The 17,842-nt window shown below is 35.6% G+C and overlaps 1 protein-coding gene across 1 annotated transcript in view; it reads right to left on the bottom strand.

The window, feature by feature from the left end:
* The window catches only part of LOC117344601 (sodium- and chloride-dependent taurine transporter-like), a 31,041-nt gene extending 27,076 nt beyond the window's left edge, over positions 1-3,965 (bottom strand). Inside the window, exon 1 of the mRNA XM_033907408.1 lies at positions 3,705-3,965. Coding sequence (XP_033763299.1) covers positions 3,705-3,906 — 202 coding nt within the window. The 5' untranslated portion in view covers positions 3,907-3,965. The remainder of the gene's footprint in view (positions 1-3,704) is intronic.
* Positions 3,966-17,842: the final 13,877 nt, after the last annotated feature.

Here is a 17,842-nt window from a genome sequence, read left to right as displayed (position 1 = left end):
TGTGTATGTTATGTTGGTGTAATTGATATGTGTATGTTATGTTGGTGTAATTGATATGTGTATGTTATGTTGGTGTAATTGATATGTGTATGTTATGTTGGTATAATTGATATGTTAATGTCATATTGTTTTATTTGATATGTGTATGTTATGTTGGTGTAATTGATATGTTAATGTCATGTTGTTTTATTTGATATGTGTATGTTATGTTGGTGTAATTGATATGTGTATGTTATGTTGGTGTAATTGATATGTGTATGTTATGTTGGTGTAATTGATATGTGTATGATATGTTGGTGTAATTGATATGTGTATGTTATGTTGGTGTAATTGATATGTGTATGTTATGTTGGTGTAATTGATATGTGTATGTTATGTTGGTATAATTGATATGTGTATGTTATGTTGGTGTAATTGATATGTTAAAGTCATGTTGTTTTATTTGATATGTGTATGTTATGTTGGTGTAATTGTTATGTGTATGTTATGTTGGTATAATTGATATGTGTATGTTATGTTGGTGTAATTGATATGTGTATGTTATATTGGTGTAATTGATATGTGTATGTTATGTTGGTGTAATTGTTATGTGTATGTTATGTTGGTGTAATTGATATGTGTATGTTATGTTGGTATAATTGATATGTGTATGTTATGTTGGTGTAATTGATATGTGTATGTTATGTTGGTATAATTGATATGTGTATGTTATGTTGGTGTAATTGATATGTGTATGTTATGTTGGTATAATTGATATGTGTATGTTATGTTGGTGTAATTGATATGTGTATGTTATGTTGGTATACTTGATATGTGTATGTTATGTTGGTTTGTTAATTGATATGTGTATGTTATGTTGGTGTAATTGATTCTTATGTATGTTACTGTCGGTGTAATTGATATGTGTATGTTTATGTTGGTGTAATTGATATGTGTATGTTTATGTCTGGTGTAATTGATATGTGTATGTTATGTTGGTGTAATTGTATTGATATGGTATGTTACTGTGCGGTTCTAATTGATATGTGTATGTTATGTTGGTGTAATTGATATGTGTATGTTATGTCGGTGTAATTGATATGTGTATGTTATGTTGGTGTAATTGATATGTTAATGTCATGTTGTTTTATTTGATATGTGTATGTTATGTTGGTGTAATTGATATGTGTATGTTATGTTGGTATAATTGATATGTGTATGTTATGTTGGTGTAATTGATATGTGTATGTTATGTTGGTATAATTGATATGTTAATGTCATGTTGTTTTATTTGATATGTGTATGTTATGTTGGTGTAATTGATATGTGTATGTTATGTTGGTGTAATTGATATGTGTATGTTATGTTGGTATAATTGATATGTGTATGTTATGTTGGTGTAATTGATATGTGTATGTTATGTTGGTATAATTGATATGTTAATGTCATGTTGTTTTATTTGATATGTGTATGTTATGTTGGTATAATTGATATGTGTATGTTATGTTGGTGTAATTGATATGTGTATGTTATATTGGTATAATTGATATGTGCATGTTTTGTTGGTGTAATTGATATGTGTATGTTATGTTGGTGTAATTGATATGTGTATGTTATGTTGGTGTAATTGATATGTGTATGATATGTTGGTGTAATTGATATGTGTATGTTATGTTGGTGTAATTGATATGTGTATGATATGTTGGTGTAATTGATATGTGTATGTTATGTTGGTATAATTGATATGTGTATGTTATGTTGGTGTAATTGATATGTGTATGTTATGTTGGTATAATTGATATGTGTATGTTATGTTGGTGTAATTGATATGTGTATGTTATGTTGGTGTAATTGATATGTGTATGATATGTTGGTGTAATTGATATGTGTATGTTATGTTGGTATAATTGATATGTGTATGTTATGTTGGTGTAATTGATATGTGTATGTTATGTTGGTATAATTGATATGTGTATGTTATGTTGGTGTAATTGATATGTTAAAGTCATGTTGTTTTATTTGATATGTGTATGTTATGTTGGTGTAATTGATATGTGTATGTTATGTTGGTGTAATGGATATGTGTATGTTATGTCGGTGTAATTGACATATGTATGCTATGTTGGTGTAATTGATATGTTTATGATATGTTGGTGTAATTGATATGTTAATGTAATGTTGGTGTAATTGATATGTGTATGTTATGTTGGTGTAATTGATATGTGTATGTTATGTTGGTGTAATTGATATGTGTACGTTATGTTGGTGTAATTGATATGTGTATGTAATGTTGGTGTAATTAATATGTGTATGTTATGTTGGTGTAATTGATATGTGTATGTAATGTTGGTGTAATTGATATGTGTATGATATGTTGGTGTAATTGATATGTGTATGATATGTTGGTGTAATTGATATGTTAATGTTATGTTGGTGTAATTGATATGTTATGTAATGTTGGTGTAATTGATATGTGTATGTTATATTGTTGTAATTGATATGTTAATGTTATGTTGGTGTAATTGATATGTTAATGTAATGTTGGTGTAATTGATATGTGTATGTAATGTTGGTGTAATTGACATGTGTATGTTATGTTGGTGTAATTGTTACGTTTATGTAATGTTGGTGTAATCCATATGATTATTTTATATCAATGTTATTGATACGTTAGCTTCGCTGTAGTCTGTAAAATGTAAATAATAGGGATGATAATGTGTTTAACGACATACTATCCGATAATACGGAGAACACTCTACTGATTACACAGTGACATGCACACGTGTCGGCCACGTGCAATAACATGCACGTCCGTGACTCTCTCATTAAATGCCCACTGTAGACAAAATGGCACCGATTCCCTTTAGTCCAGGCTCTATGATCGGCCAGATGTTTAAAACTGCTTTGATGAAATAATTCAATATAACAAACATTGTTTTATAAAACTACAACACGGAGCAAAAATTTGAAATAGTGTTAGTTTTACATGTTTATTCAAACCGCTTATAACAAAACACATCTGCTTCATAACATAGATTTTTGACAGCTAGTTTCTATATTTAGTCTACGTATATGTGTGTATTTGCTATTCTGTTAGGTTCGTGGTCATAAGGTAATGTTTGTATCTTCAATTTAGTGTATCTTACTACGATATCAAATTATAATAAATTTTCTTACAGCTATTTTATATATATTCAACCAACATATATATATATATAAACATGATATATATTTGTACAAGCGACTTCGTACATGGTTATATTTTACCTTATACCTATTGTATATACTTTTTACTATATGCATTTTTTCAATTGTTACATTAAACTAGTAGATGACATTGTATTAACTATCAATAGTTAGTGTAAGCATGTAAGCTGGTTTCTATTTTAGATTCGTGCGTGTAAAATTTTCAATCTGAAATATCTTCTAGAGCAACTATGATAAATTCCGTTACTACCTGGTAAATACATGCTTAGCTGTGGTATTTCACATAATAATTCTTTTTATGGGTTATCAATCATTTCGCTACAAGCCATAACATAATTATACAATTTATATCCGATTCCAATCTTGTGTTGCTAGGTCTGCTTAACGCTAGTTGATATTAAACACAGGTTAGAAAACGGATTATAGTTCAAAGACAAATATCAAATATATTTATAAATGATTTAATATGAATACAAATAGTGCATTATTGAGAAATTAAATCGTATCGTGAGACTTACCACCGCCGTTTTTATAGCAGAGATACGGGAAGCGCCACACGTTACCGAATCCTACCGAGAATCCAACACAAGCCAGGAGAAAATCGATACGTGTAGACCATGTCTCCCGCTTGTTCAGACCTTTTTCCGAGTCATCTCCACTGTCGAAGAAAACCTTCCCTTCCTCTTCAAATTTCTCGGTGCCATTCTCTGTTTTCTTCATGGTGATACCTTCCAGCTACAGGTACGAGCCAGAAATGAATGAATGTGCTATATACACACACCAGTCGTAAGGTTGTAGTTAGAGGGTCGCGAGGGGAACTCTTATGACTCCAGCGTTCTACGTACACCTAGCCGCCTAACCGATATAACACGCTCCTCATTCCCGGACAGAACCTGTCATTTAAAAAAATCCAGCTCAGCCAGTCATAAATTAAATGTTACACACAAAAAGAAAAAAAAATGCTTGCGCTTCATCTCGCATTTTATATGCATTTCAAAAGGTTTATATTTACCGTCATTTCATAGTTTCATTGTAGACTTTATCCTCGAGCTCCAATTCGCTGTCAGAAGGCCATAGGACAAGATATTACTGTAAATTGTTTGTATTTTTTTTTCACGGTTCGTACAACCACATGTAATTAAGACATATCGTTAGACAGTTATTTGCAAACATTTTTGTGACCATGTTCAATCCATGTCAGCCGTCATATTAAAACTATAACTGCAAAACATGAATCTGCTTTGTTTTTGTTTAACGTCCTATTAACAGCCAAGGTCATTTAAGGACGTGCCAGGTTTAGGAGGTGGAGGAAAGCCGGAGTACCCGAACTCGCAACCCAGAGGTGGAGGGCTAGTGATAAAGTGTCGGGACACTTTAACCACTCGGCAACCGCGGTCCCTACACATGCAAAACATGAACATCACCGTGAACCCATTAAAGAAAATATTTACATACCATGTTAATCAGATACTGCTACAGTGATGTATTCTTAAAATTTGCATTACATGTTATTTTGAGAGCGTACAACAATTCACACTTCGAAGTGTATTGACATATTATTTGGACATGGTAGTGCACCATTGTACGTAATACCATCAAATTATCTATCATGATACAGACATGTACAAGGGATGCATTGGCCAATGTCATATATTGTGATATATATAGAGTATATACCGGATTACAAACACAACTACGTAATATACTGTGAATCACTTGGATTTCGCGAATACTTTATTTCGCAAACTTTCCTCTTCCGACATATTCGCAAATACATAATTTTGCGAACGCTGATTTAGAAATTACTTTAAATTTGCGAATGATGAGCTTTTAGAGTAATGGTGGATCTGCAAGACTCCTATATAGGTAACCGATAGTTTGACCGCCATCCTGGCGTTAGTTTCTCCAGTCACGTATTAACGCGAAAATACATCCCATGCGAAATTTAAGTGATTTACAGTAGGTGGTTAGGCATTCTAAGACTCTTCAGTGGAGCTGGTGACCAAATCTAGTCGGATTGTGATATTTTATACTTAAAGATACGGAATAAATAGAATTTAGATTACCAATAACTCTAAAGAACATTTAATTAATCTTTTAACATTTAAGTAAGTATTTCAAAATATCATAACCCATTCCAAACTTAGAAACGCCTTCGTTCTTCTGTTATGATGAAAGATTTGCCCCATGAAAGGTGACTGGTAATATACGAGTATTAACTATACTGAAACGTATTTCAAAAGCTGGTGACACTCTACAGCTGTGATACAAAGTATGTACGTGCATAGTTACATGTCTGACATACAAAGTGCTTGTGGCAAATAGTAAAAGATTTATTGATGAAATACGTTGCCCTTGACAACAGCTCGGCTATATCGCTGCTAACTTAATAGTGATAAATATATTTACTGTAAACCACTTATTTTCGCGGAGATTAATTCTGCGTTTCCATGCTTCACGACTTTTTCGCGATGATTTAATTTCGCGATTTCGGTCATAAAAGGTCTAGTGTGCTTCTCATTGAACTGTTACGCGCCGATTAATTTTCGCGAATTTTATCGCCAGTGAAATATGCTAAAATTAATCGCACGCGAAAATATGTTGGTTTACACTAATATAATGTATTCACCACAAAACGTTCTGATTGACCAAAATTCACTGCAACTAATTGTGAAACCAACAAAAAACAAAAACAAAAACAAACCAACAAAACCACAAAAAAAGCTTTTTAAGCATAAATCAATGATTCCCAAATTTACCCAATTTCGATATCACACCCATAATCTATATACTGAGATGTCTATACATGTCCTACAATGCAACTATATACCAGGCTTGACTGAAATGGCACTGGTACGTTTTTGAGTAACTGAGCTAAATCAGCAGATACCCCAATTTCAAAGTCACTGGACCATAAAATATGGATGATATTCCATAACTGAAAGGTGTATTGAGATGTCGACTATGCAATTCATCTATATACCAAGTTTGACTAATGTTGGACTAAAACTTCTGAGCAACTGGTTTAAACGCGAAACTTTAAAGTGAAATGCTGATGACGACGTTACTAAAACACGCCATAGTCTCGCTTATTCCTCTTTTCGTGACAGACGAGACAAAAAGAATGCATATATTCCAAACAAGAATTTATATAAGCTTAAAGTATATTTCCTTTCCCAATAAAGTTATAACAACATTGGATAGCATGGAATAATTTAATCAAACTGAATTACGAGAAAACAAGTCTTAATCGATTTTCACCATAATTACTAAGTAGTTCAACGATAATGAAGTTTTAATGATAATGATATTTTCTATGAAAGACAAAGAAAAAACTAAAATGTAAAACATAAATGCCCCCGATGCTACTAACACCCCGAGACACAGTTTGGTGAGGATCACATCAGCAGTTCCTGAGAATAGCTAGTTACATTGCATCAGGATGGGACGGGACGGAACGGGACGGATATGGGTAACACTATATGCCCCCCCCCCCCCCCCCCCCCCCCCCCCCCTTTCCATTTCATGGCGGATATGCATACAAATCTTAATGTATACATATCGGATATATTATAAGATAAAGGTATTGGAAATAAAGGTAGGTAACTGTAGAATGATTTACACGCGCCAACTACACACAATTTAACTTTACTCTGTATTTTGGAAACAAATCAATACTGACACTACAGAAGGCTAGCATTCAAGCTTACCACGGATTCAGATAACAGGTTTAAATATCCTTACCTTCCTTATAAGGAAAAAGTTACTTGTATACTAATTTATTTTGTCAAATCTAAGCGTGTCTGACTGAGGTCTGCGCCATTCATGATTATGTAACCTACCCATAAATATCCACCCTGTGCTACCCGATCGCGGATGTTGGTTACCTGTGTATGTCTGTTTTGATGCAAATACAAACAGTAGGTTAAAGTTGGGGTTGTGGGTGAGGGGTACCAAGAGAGGGAGCTGGCGGGTGTAAAGGGCTTTAGTTGGGAACGCGATTGAGATGATAGAAAAGGGCTAGAGGAAGAATCATAACTATTCATGTTAGTAGTCTGATAATTCCGGAGAAGTGTTGGGACCAGGATAAGAAAGTTTTTGGGAGGTGAGTGAGAAACTGAGAGTGACAGACCGGGAAGGGATAGAAAAGCGTGTAAGACTATAGAATTGAGAGAACGAAAAAGTACGGCAGCCTAAAGAGACATCTTGATTTTTATTAATGTTTACTTAATTATGACAAGATAGGTTTATAATGAAATAATTAGCTTGTTATAACGAGATGAGCTTTCTAGGGTACATTGGTAACAGAGGCACATTGGTAACAGGCTCGCTTTTCACCTGGGCGACAGGGGTTCGATTCCCCGACCGGACCTTAAAAGGTATGGGATCGTCTGCCCGACTACATGGATTTCCCCGGGTACTCCGATTTTCCCCCACACCTAATTCCCTCGCATACCTCCATCCGGGCAGCGGGGACACTCGCACAAGAAGTATCGTATTCATGAACCACTTCCGGTAATCTGATTGATTCCGTTGAAAATGGTTTCGAGAAATCGGACCAATCAGAAATGTCGTTTTATAAGGTTTTGGTGTGTTTGGTAAGATCGCAGACCATGGCGATACATGGATGCAGCCATAAATGTATCGTTTCCAGGCGAAGAAGAAATCCATCAATAAGAAGAATGTTGATTGGTCGATGAAAATACATAAAATGTATGAATATTCATGTCAATCCGAAGGTTTTCTAGTGAAACGTAGAGAATAGACGATGGGTATAAAACAGTATGACGGGTTTAATGGACATTAGGACAGGTTTCCTCTGGATTTCCTTAGCATTAGAGTACAGTCCTAGAATGAGTGCATGTTATATGTTAATCTGTGTTAAACCCGCGTATGATTTGTCGACTGACACTATGCTGAGTACTATCATATATCATTACATTTCATTATACCTGTTAGTCACCTGGCAAAAAAATGAAACACCTACTGGAGAGTAAAGCTACTAACAAGGGATAACAACATGTATCACATTAATGATGGCACGTGCAACAACATAATTATGACTGTGTGACGCTAAGACTTATGGCACGAGATTGCCTCGGTAGTGTATATGTACTGTGGAGTCGAAATTCGTTTATTTTCTAGGTATCCGTTTTGTAGTGAACGAGAACTAACACTCGTTTCCATGTCACATTGAGCTCGTTCATTCATTTGACATCACAATTACATAAATACTCATTGTGTTTTAAATCATTGAAGTCGTTTGATAAATTCAATATGACATGGACAAGAATAGCATATCCTTTAATAGAGCAATTTAACACAACCACTTATGACGCTTAGAATTGACTAAACAAGCCCTTTCATCTGGTCACGAGTTCAACATCCACAGTTTAGACACTTTAATTAGCTAACTAAAACCCCTCACCTCTCTCCTGAACACGAGTAAACATCCACAGTTCAGACAATATATTTGGCTAACTAAAACCCCTCACCTCTCTCCTGAACACGAGTTAACATCCACTGTTTAGACGCTATAATTGGCTAACTAAAACCCCTCACCTCTCACCTGAACACGAGTAAACATCCATAGTTCAGACAATATATTTGGCTAACTAAAACCCTCACCTCTCACCTGAACACGAGTAAACATCCACAGTTCAGACAATATATTTGGCTAACTAAAACCCTCACCTCTCTCTTGAACACGAGTAAACATCCACAGTTCAGACACTATATTTGGCTAACTAAAACCCCTCACCTCTCACCTGAACACGAGTAAACATCCACAGTTCAGACGCTGTAATTGGCTAACTAAAAAACCCCACCTCTCTCTTGAACACGAGTAAACATCCACAGTTCAGACACTATATTTGGCTAACTAAAGCCCCTCACCTTTCACCTGAACACGAGCAAACATCCACTGTTTGGACACTATATTTGGCTAACAAAATCCCACCTCTCACCTGAACACGAGCAAACATCCACAGTTCAGACACTATATTTGGCTAACTAAAACCTTTCACCTCTCTCTTGAACACGAGTAAACATCCACAGTTCAGACGCTGTAATTGGCTAACTAAAGCCCCTCACCTCTCACCTGAACACGAGTAAACATCCACAGTTCAGACACTATATTTGGCTAACTAAAGCCCCTCACCTTTCACCTGAACACGAGCAAACATCCACTGTTTGGACACTATATTTGGCTAACAAATCCCCTCACCTCTCTCTTGAACACGGGTAAACATCCACAGTTCAGACACTATATTTGGCTAACTAAAACCTTTCACCTCTCACCTGAACACGAGTGTAACATCCACAGTTCAGACACTATATTTGGCTAACTAAAACTCTTCACCTCTCTCTTGAGCACGAGTAAACATCCACAGTTCAGACACTATATTTGGCTAACTAAAACCCCTCACCTCTCACCTGAACACGAGTAAACATCCACTGTTTAGACGCTTTGGAATATGTACTTAGTAGTTTATCCATATCAAACGGAATAGGCGAGTATTCGGCATAATTAGAATGAGAACAGTGGACATGCTCTGAATCTACCATCTTTGAGTAACGTATTACGAATTTTTCCCTTTAGGGCCTCATCAATTGTAACAGTCCTCAATATGAAAGACATCCCGAACAATAGTACTATTATTTAGAACATAAAACAGTAGATATTTATATCTGCTGGTTTTCGGAGATGCAGTTTGAGGAAATTCATGGATAATATTATGATCGATGTCATCATCTGTTTCTGTGTTCGATATAAATTCATTGAATGATGATATGCCTAGTTGATTCATTGTGAACACCGCGGTTGTCATTTAGACAACCTGGCATTACCTGTAATGACCTAGAATAACATGGCGGTTGACGTCAATGAAGGAGAAGACCAGAAGGCACACAAGAGCCTCATTGTAGTCTGCCTTGTGCATAGTAATTATTTCAGCGTGAAATGTTTGAGGAGAAAAAACAACTATGGATAAAATAACAAAACCGGAATCCGAGCGAACCGGGAGATCTTGTTCAACAAGTAAGTTTACAGTAGCGTTTGCCCATCTTAAGTCAAACAAGACTGGGTCAATCGCCGGTCAATCGACGGCGACCAGGTACTGCAATAATTTAGAATTCAGTGGTAAAATAATCAGCATACTGTTTGATGACGTATAGAGTATATAATAATGATAATAAGCGCCTCCCCCTAAGTTCCCACCGTGTCACCCGGTCAACCAGAACGCCCGTAGGCGTTTTACACATAAATGATTACCGTCACTGTCTCGTGGTTTACATAACTAATAAATCAGCAGGTTAGAGTTGTCCTCAAGGTCACGTGATGTGACCCCGACGAACTGACTTAGTCTGCAATGTCTAGTTTATCATTATATTTCACTTGTAACCTGCAAAGGAGTTAGAATTAATGTGGAACAAGTTTATAAACGAATCCAAATAGATTATTTTATTTATTTTGTTTTCACCTCTGCTATGGAATAGTACATTGGCCACAGTACAGTTTTATAAATCAAGAATACTATTGTCTAAAATAGTTTTATAAATAAAGAATATTATTGTCCAAAATAGTTTAATCAATTAAGAATATTATTGTCCAAAATAGTTTTATAAATCAAGAATGTTATTGTAGAAATCAAGAATACCATTGTCTAAAACAGTGTTATAAATAAAGAATATTATTGTCCAAAATAGTTTAATCAATCAAGAATATTAATGTCCAAAATAGTTTTATAAATCAAGAATGTTATTGTCCAAAATAGCATTATATTGATCAAGAATACTATTGTCCAAAGTAGCTTTATAAATCAAGAATATTATTGTCCAAATTAGCTTTAAAAATGAAGAATATTATCGTCCAAAATAGTTTTATTAAACAAGAATATTATTGTAGAATATTGTTATCCAAAACAGCTTTATAAATCAAGAATATTATTGTCCAAAACAGCTTTATAAATCAAGAATATTATTGTCCAAAATAGCGTTATAAATAAACAATACTACAGTCTGAAATATCTCAAGCGAAAGTTGAATATAGTTTTGGAATGGAATTGCTTCATTTACCCAGAAGACTGCTACTGTCCGCAGTATTTTATCCGGAAATATTTTGCTGTGGTTTGCTTTATTATTTCTTGTAATTATACAGGAAGTTTCTTGTTGATTCGAGAATGATGCACAAAAAAAAAAACTAAAAAAAAACCCAACAAATTATGTGCGTAGGATACCTGAACATGCACCAGATTGCAGGCAGATAGCTGTACAAGATTATACATAGATAGTTGCGCAAGTGGCATTGTTCGCGCTCGTTCTAACAGAATATCGCTCATTATAAATGTACTGGATTAATCTATTTACACAACACTACTTTACAGTGTTAATGTACATGTATACAACAACATACATACATACTTGTTTTTGTTTTTATCACCGCCAAAAAAACATCACAACAATGTCTCGACATGTCACAGTTAACCTACCACGGCAGGCTATATCGCCGCACCTGTTTTAGCTAACGATTCAGATAGCACCAGATATTTTATGCGGGCGAATACTACCAGTTGTTCAACATATAAAGCAGTTTATTATGTGTACGTCCGAACCGTAAACGACTATTATAGTACACATCAAAATCAATATCACATTTGTTAGTTAATTTTTAGACAAATTAGTTAAACCTAACACGGGTTAGTTAATCTTTACACAGGTTAGTTAAACCTTACACAGGTTAGTTAATCTTTACACAGGTTAGTTAATCTTTACATATCATTGATCAACCGTATTTGATAAACTTTACAAATGTTAGTAAATCTTTATACATGTTTGAAAAACTTTACACATGTTTGATAAACTCAACACATGTAGTTTAGCTTAACAATTTAAAAAAAAATACACATGTTATATAAACTTAACACATTTTAGCTAAACTTCACTGATTTTCAATCATAAATTTAAAATTTACACACGTTAGTTAACTTAACAAATTTCAGATAAACTTTACGCATGTTAATTGTACTTAACACATGTTAGCTAAATTTTACCCATTTCAATTACTTTACACGTTTTATTAAAACTTCACACATTTTTGTTTAACTTTGCACATTTCAGATACTTTACAAATTTTAGTTAAAAGATTTAATCAAACTGTACATACTCACAATGAAATAAACTTTTTCTGTATCACACATTCTTGTGAATATAGCATATTTAATAGATATTACATTGTCTTCTTACATATTTTAATCGAAATCACAGCCATGTTGATATCACAACTTTTAATCTGTACTTCATATTCTTCTAAAACATTTAGTCAAATACTGTATTACACATTCCTTTGAGCATTAAAAATATTTATCAAAATGCACATTCTAGTTAATATAACATATTTTTATTCAATATACATCTTATAAAACAACACTGTTTCTTTTCATTCTTAGATATTCAAGATTTTAATATTCATATCGACATTACACATAAATCTTATCAACAGTCGGCAATAATGTTGCCAATTCTAATAATCATCATATTCAGCATGATTTACCCCAGTAACCAGGACACGTGTGTGGCAATATTTGTTTACATTCCCCAATCCCGTTGCTGTTACAAACGGGGTCCGCCATAGACGTTTGATTGACACGTGTATGAGCATCTGTTTCTTATTATTCCACCATCGTAGTAATTAACCTACCGACGCCCTGACAGGTAATACACACGTGATATATCCCTGTCAGGTAATACATACGTGATATATCCCTGTCAGGTAATACATACGTGATATATCCCTGTCAGGTAATACACACGTGATATATCCCTGTCAGGTAGTACACACGTGATATATCCCTGTCAGGTAATACATACGTGATATATCCCTGTACAGGTAATACATACGTGATATATCCCTGTACAGGTAATACATCCTGTGATATATCTCTGTCAGGTAATACAGACTTGATATATCCCTGTCAGGTAATACACACGTGATATATCCCTGGCAGGTAATACATACGTGATACCTGTCAGGTAATACATACGTGATATATCCCTGTCAGGTAATACACACGTGATATATCCCTGGCAGGTAATACATACGTGATATATACCTGTCAGGTAATATACACACGTGATATATCCCTGTCAGGTAATATATACGTGATATATCCCTGTCAGGTAATACATACGTGATATATCCTGTCAGGTAATACATACGTGATATATCCCTGTCAGGTAATACATACGTGATATATCCCTGTCAGGTAATACACACGTGATATATCCCTGTCAGGTGATACACACGTGATATATCCCTGTCAGGTAACACATACGTGGTATATCCCTGTCAGGTAATAACCACGTGATATATCCCTGTCAGGTAATACATACGTGATATATCCCTGTCAGGTAATACACACGTGATATATCCCTGTCAGGTAATACATACATGATATCCCTGTCAGGTAATACATACGTGATATATCCCTGTCAGGTAATACATACGTGATATATCCCTGTCAGGTAATACATACGTGATATATCCCTGTCAGGTAATACATCCGTGATATATCCCTGTCAGGCAATACACACGTGATATATCCCTGTCAGGTAATACATACGTGATATATCCCTGTCAGGTAATACATACGTGATATATCCCTGTCAGGTAATATATACGTGATATATCCCTGTCAGGTAATACATACGTGATATACCCCTGTCAGGTAATACACACGTGATATATCCCTGTCAGGTAATACATACGTGATATATCCCTGTCAGGTAATACACACGTGATATATCCCTGTCAGGTAAAACATACGTGATATATCCCTGTCAGGTAATACATCCGTGATATATCTCTGTCAGGTAATACACACTTGATATATCCCTGTCAGGTAATACACACGTGATATATCCCTGTCAGGTAATGCATACGTGATATATCCCTGTCAGGTAAAACATACGTGATATATCCCTGTCAGGTAATACTTACGTGATATATCACTGTCAGGTGATACACACGTGATATATCCCCGACAGGTAATACACACGTGATAGATCCCTGTCAGGTAATACATACGTGATATATCCCCGACAGGTAATACATCCGTGATATATCCCTGTCAGGTAATACATACGTGATATATCCCTGTCAGGTAATACACACGTGGTATATCCCTGTCAGGTAATACACACGTTATATATCCCTGTCAGGTAATACATACGTGATATATCCCTGACAGGTAATACATACGTGATATATCCCTGTCAGGTAATACACATGTGATATATCTCTGTCAGGTAATACAGACTTGATATATCCCTGTCAGGTAATACACACGTGATATATCCCTGGCAGGTAATACATACGTGATATATCCCTGTCAGGTAATACACACGTGATATATCCCTGGCAGGTAATACATACGTGATACCTGTCAGGTAATACATACGTGATATATCCCTGTCAGGTAATACACACGTGATATATCCCTGGCAGGTAATACATACGTGATACCTGTCAGGTAATACATACGTGATATATCCCTGTCAGGTAATACACACGTGATATATCCCTGGCAGGTAATACATACGTGATATATACCTGTCAGGTAATATACACACGTGATATATCCCTGTCAGGTAATATATACGTGATATATCCCTGTCAGGTAATACATACGTGATATATCCTGTCAGGTAATACATACGTGATATATCCCTGTCAGGTAATACATACGTGATATATCCCTGTCAGGTAATACACACGTGATATATCCCTGTCAGGTGATACACACGTGATATATCCCTGTCAGGTAACACATACGTGATATATCCCTGTCAGGTAATAACCACGTGATATATCCCTGTCAGGTAATACATACGTGATATATCCCTGTCAGGTAATACACACGTGATATATCCCTGTCAGGTAATACATACATGATATCCCTGTCAGGTAATACATACGTGATATATCCCTGTCAGGTAATACATACGTGATATATCCCTGTCAGGTAATATATACGTGATATATCCCTGTCAGGTAATACATCCGTGATATATCCCTGTCAGGTAATACACACGTGATATATCCCTGTCAGGTAATACATACGTGATATATCCCTGTCAGGTAATACATACGTGATATATCCCTGTCAGGTAATATATACGTGATATACCCCTGTCAGGTAATACACACGTGATATATCCCTGTCAGGTAATACATACGTGATATATCCCTGTCAGGTAATACACACGTGATATATCCCTGTCGGGTAAAACATACGTGATATATCCCTGTCAGGTAATACATCCGTGATATATCTCTGTCAGGTGATACACACTTGATATATCCCTGTCAGGTAATACACACGTGATATATCCCTGTCAGGTAACACACACGTGATATATCCTTGTCAGGTAAAACATACGTGATATATCCCTGTCAGGTAATACATCCGTGATATATCTCTGTCAGGTAATACACACTTGATATATCCCTGTCAGGTAATACACACGTGATATATCCCTGTCAGGTAATACATACGTGATATATCCCTGTCAGGTAATACATCCGTGATATATCTCTGTCAGGTAATACACACGTGATATATCTCTGTCAGGTAATACACACTTGATATATCCCTGTCAGGTAATACACACGTGATATATCCCTGTCAGGTAAGACATACGTGATGTATCCCTGTCAGGTAATACACACGTGATATATCCCTGTCAGGTAATAAATACGTCATATATATCCCTGTCAGGTAATACATCCGTGATATATCTCTGTCAGTTAATACATACGTGATACCTGTCAGTGATACACACGTGATATATCCCTGTCAGGTATTACACACGTGATATATCCCTGTCAGGTAATACATACGTGATATATCCCTGTCAGTTAATACATACGTGATACCTGTCAGTGATACACACGTGATATATCCCTGTCAGGTAATATGTAGGTGATATATCCCTGTCAGGTAATACACACGTCATATATCCCTTTCAGGTAATACACATGTGATATATCTCTGTCAGGTAATACAGACTTGATATATCCCTGTCAGGTAATACACACGTGATATATCCCTGGCAGGTAATACATACGTGATATATCCCTGTCAGGTAATACACACGTGATATATCCCTGGCAGGTAATACATACGTGATACCTGTCAGGTAATACATACGTGATATATCCCTGTCAGGTAATACACACGTGATATATCCCTGACAGGTAATACATACGTGATATATACCTGTCAGGTAATATACACACGTGATATATCCCTGTCAGGTAATAACCACGTGATATATCCCTGTCAGGTAATACATACGTGATATATCCCTGTCAGGTAATACACACGTGATATATCCCTGTCAGGTAATACATACATGATATCCCTGTCAGGTAATACATACGTGATATATCCCTGTCAGGTAATACATACGTGATATATCCCTGTCAGGTAATATATACGTGATATATCCCTGTCAGGTAATACATCCGTGATATATCCCTGTCAGGTAATACACACGTGATATATCCCTGTCAGGTAATATATACGTGATATATCCCTGTCAGGTAATACATCCGTGATATATCCCTGTCAGGTAATACACACGTGATATATCCCTGTCAGGTAATACATACGTGATATATCCCTGTCAGGTAATACATACGTGATATATCCCTGTCAGGTAATATATACGTGATATACCCCTGTCAGGTAATACACACGTGATATATCCCTGTCAGGTAATACATACGTGATATATCCCTGTCAGGTAATACACACGTGATATATCCCTGTCAGGTAAAACATACGTGATATATCCCTGTCAGGTAATACATCCGTGATATATCTCTGTCAGGTAATACACACTTGATATATCCCTGTCAGGTAATACACACGTGATATATCCCTGTCAGGTAATACACACGTGATATATCCCTGTCAGGTAAAACATACGTGATATATCCCTGTCAGGTAATACATCCGTGATATATCTCTGTCAGGTTATACACACTTGATATATCCCTGTCAGGTAATACACACGTGATATATCCCTGTCAGGTAATACATACGTGATATATCCCTGTCAGGTAATACATCCGTGATATATCTCTGTCAGGTAATACACACTTGATATATCCCTGTCAGGTAATACACACGTGATATATCCCTGTCAGGTAAGACATACGTGATGTATCCCTGTCAGGTAATACACACGTGATATATCCCTGTCAGGTAATACATACGTGATATATCCCTGTCAGTTAATACATACGTGATACCTGTCAGTGATACACACGTGATATATCCCTTTCAGGTAATACTTACGTGATATATCACTGTCAGGTGATACACACGTGATATATCCCTGTCAGGTAATACATACGTGATATATCCCTGTCAGGTAATACACACGTGATATATCCCTGTCAGGTAATACACACGTGATATATCCCCGCCAGGTAATACATACGTGATATATCCCTGTCAGGTAATACTTACGTGATATATCACTGTCAGGTGATACACACGTGATATATCTCTGTCAGGTAATACACACTTGATATATCCCTGTCAGGTAATACACACGTGATATATCCCTGTCAGGTAATGCATACGTG

Source organism: Pecten maximus, chromosome 16, assembly GCF_902652985.1.
Source record: "Pecten maximus chromosome 16, xPecMax1.1, whole genome shotgun sequence".
In the NCBI taxonomy this organism is placed as follows: Eukaryota; Metazoa; Mollusca; class Bivalvia; order Pectinida; family Pectinidae; genus Pecten; species Pecten maximus.
The sequence above is the reverse complement of the archived record's forward strand: the minus strand, read 5'-3'. Positions and strand labels throughout refer to the sequence as shown.